The sequence below is a fragment of the Triticum dicoccoides genome, chromosome 3A (assembly GCF_002162155.2).
Source record: "Triticum dicoccoides isolate Atlit2015 ecotype Zavitan chromosome 3A, WEW_v2.0, whole genome shotgun sequence".
NCBI classification, from domain to species: Eukaryota; Viridiplantae; Streptophyta; class Magnoliopsida; order Poales; family Poaceae; genus Triticum; species Triticum dicoccoides.
In genome coordinates, this window is record NC_041384.1 from 716,593,234 (window position 1) to 716,595,442 (window position 2,209).

Sequence of the window (2,209 nt, forward strand, 5' to 3'; positions counted from 1 at the left end):
ACGTCTGAAGAAACAATTGCTAGAATAAATCAATCGCTCTTTCTATTGATGATGATTGTACAATATATACCCTCCGAGGGGTTGCATCCAAGGGACGCGTCGGTTAGAGGAGACGGGACAAGAGACGCCACGGTGGCAGACTCTAACTGCCCGTCGGTTTACAAAGATAAGGAGATTATCCTTAATTAACCATAATTAATTATTCCCTAACACATGGGTGGCCGGGCACGCAACGTAAGTCAGAAGAAGCATGGGTGCACACTTGACGTATGCTCGCGAACCCTTTGACCCGACGGATTGGAACGGCTCGCCCCGGAGATCTGGGGATCGAGTCGCCGGCATAGTGGACTCATCGTCGTCGAGGCCGGCGCACGTTACGTCGCGAGGCCGCCGCGCGAGCAGATGGATGATGCGTAAGCCGGCATGGCTGATGCATGGCTGGAGGCACATGGATGGATCATGGATCACAAATTCATAACTGCTTCCATCTCTTTATTCATCATCATATGATTATGTATCATCGCCAGGAAGTTAACGCATGCATGGTTGCAATGCGCTGTTCCATGGATGAATGTACATGCATGTACGTGTCAACGTACGTGCCCGTTACACTTGGATGCCGCATTACGTACGTACGTACGTACGAGCAGTTTATTTAGGCTGAAGATGTAGGTATAGTATAAGCATAAGAGATAGCTAGTTAGAACTGGATGTTGTAGGCCGGCGACTTGTCCGGGTTGAAGAGCCCGAAGCTCCTCTCCGTGGCGTCCCCGGTCTTCTGGTTCTCGTTGAACATGGCGAAGATGTACGTCTCCAGCGCCTGCCGCTTCTTGGGCGTGCCCCCGCCGACGTGGTTGATCAGCCCCTGGTTGTACGTCCGCGCGTTGTCCGCCGACGCCGCGAACCCGCCGGCCGACGGCCACCCGCTCTCGGAAATCACCACCTTCACGCCCGGCGCGCCGGCCTTCTCCAGCGCCGCATACACGGCGTCCACCATCGCGTCGAACAGGGATGTGTAGGTCAGCCCGTTGTTCTGGTCACGCACGGTGGTGCCCGGCTGGAACGTGGCGTAGTTCAGGCTGATGTCCCGCGGGTTATCGCGGTACGCGAAGTAGGGGTACACGTTGGCGAGCAGCGGCGCGCCGGTGCTCGCCAGGAGCCGGGCCACGTCCGTCATGTACGACTGCGCGAACACGCCGGCGGAGGGCGGGAAGGAGTTGGCCACCGCGTCGAACCGGATCGAGGTGGACACCTTGATGGCGCTGAGACCGGCGGCGGAGAGGACCGCGTTGAGGTTGCGCATGGCCGGGACGATGCTCTGCGTGTCGCCACCCTGCACCTCGTTGCCGGCGGCGATGTACTTGATGTTGACAGCCGGGTAGTATGGCCGGACATTGTTCTGGACCCAGGACGCCGCGTTGGAGGTGCTGGCGGCGATGTTGGAGAGCTGGTCGTTGCCGATGTCGAGGATGAGGCCGATGCCGGAGTTGCGGAGCGCGGAGAGGGCCTGCCCGTCGGCGAAGTAGATGCGCATGCCGTTGATGCCCTTGGACCTGTAGAGCTGCACCACGTCGCTCCGGGAGGGGAGGTTGTTGCCGATCACGCCGTAGCACACGCCGATGGATTGCACACCTGCATGCATGCGGATAAGAGTGGCTGTTTAGCTGTCGTGGGCGTTGACGTGAATGGCTATGCATGTAAACGGTGGAGTAGGCATGTTAACTTATCTCCGTTCACCACAATAAGATGTTTGCATATTTTAATATAGACTACATATTAAGAATTAAAATAAACAAACAAACACATTAAAAGGTATCTATATACATCCAATTTAGGGGGAAAATAGATGAACTGTTCGAAAAAACAAGATGAATTTTTTAGTGTTTCCGTGGATTTCTTAAAGACCTTCGGACGAGATGAACTGTTCGAAAAAACAAGATGAATTCTGTAGTGTCTCCGTCAATTTGCTTTGTCTCGTAAACACACTGTCAGTAGGTGCATCCGTGCATGCATGCGAAGGAGATAGAAAATAAGAACATGAGAGAATGTACGTACTCATAGGAACAGCAGCGAACGCTCCAATGAAGAGAGCAACGGCAAACATGGAAGCAACATCCTTTCCAGCCATTGCTGCTAGCTTAGCTCCCTGTGTATATGCTGCTCTTCAATGCTACCCAATACTACTAGAGCTGGTGTGTGCCTATACAGC

General features: G+C 54.1%; 1 protein-coding gene across 1 annotated transcript; it reads right to left on the bottom strand.

The window, feature by feature from the left end:
* Window positions 1-462: 462 nt before the first annotated feature.
* On the bottom strand, window positions 463-2,209 carry LOC119270423 (glucan endo-1,3-beta-glucosidase GII-like). The gene is made up of 2 exons (XM_037552426.1): window positions 2,056-2,209; window positions 463-1,632 (listed from the first exon to the last, which is right to left on the bottom strand). The coding sequence occupies exons 1-2, from the start codon at window positions 2,126-2,128 to the stop codon at window positions 701-703; spliced, it is 1,005 nt and encodes a 334-aa protein (XP_037408323.1). The 5' UTR covers window positions 2,129-2,209; the 3' UTR covers window positions 463-700.

Coding starts and splice junctions, on each gene's coding strand:
- LOC119270423 (XM_037552426.1), bottom strand. CDS start 2,128: ATGGCTGGAAAGGATGTTGCTTCCATGTTTGCCGTTGCTCTCTTCATT. Junction 1,633..2,055: donor GTTCGCTGCTGTTCCTATGA/GTACGTACATTC, acceptor GCATGCATGCAG/GTGTGCAATCCATCGGCGTG.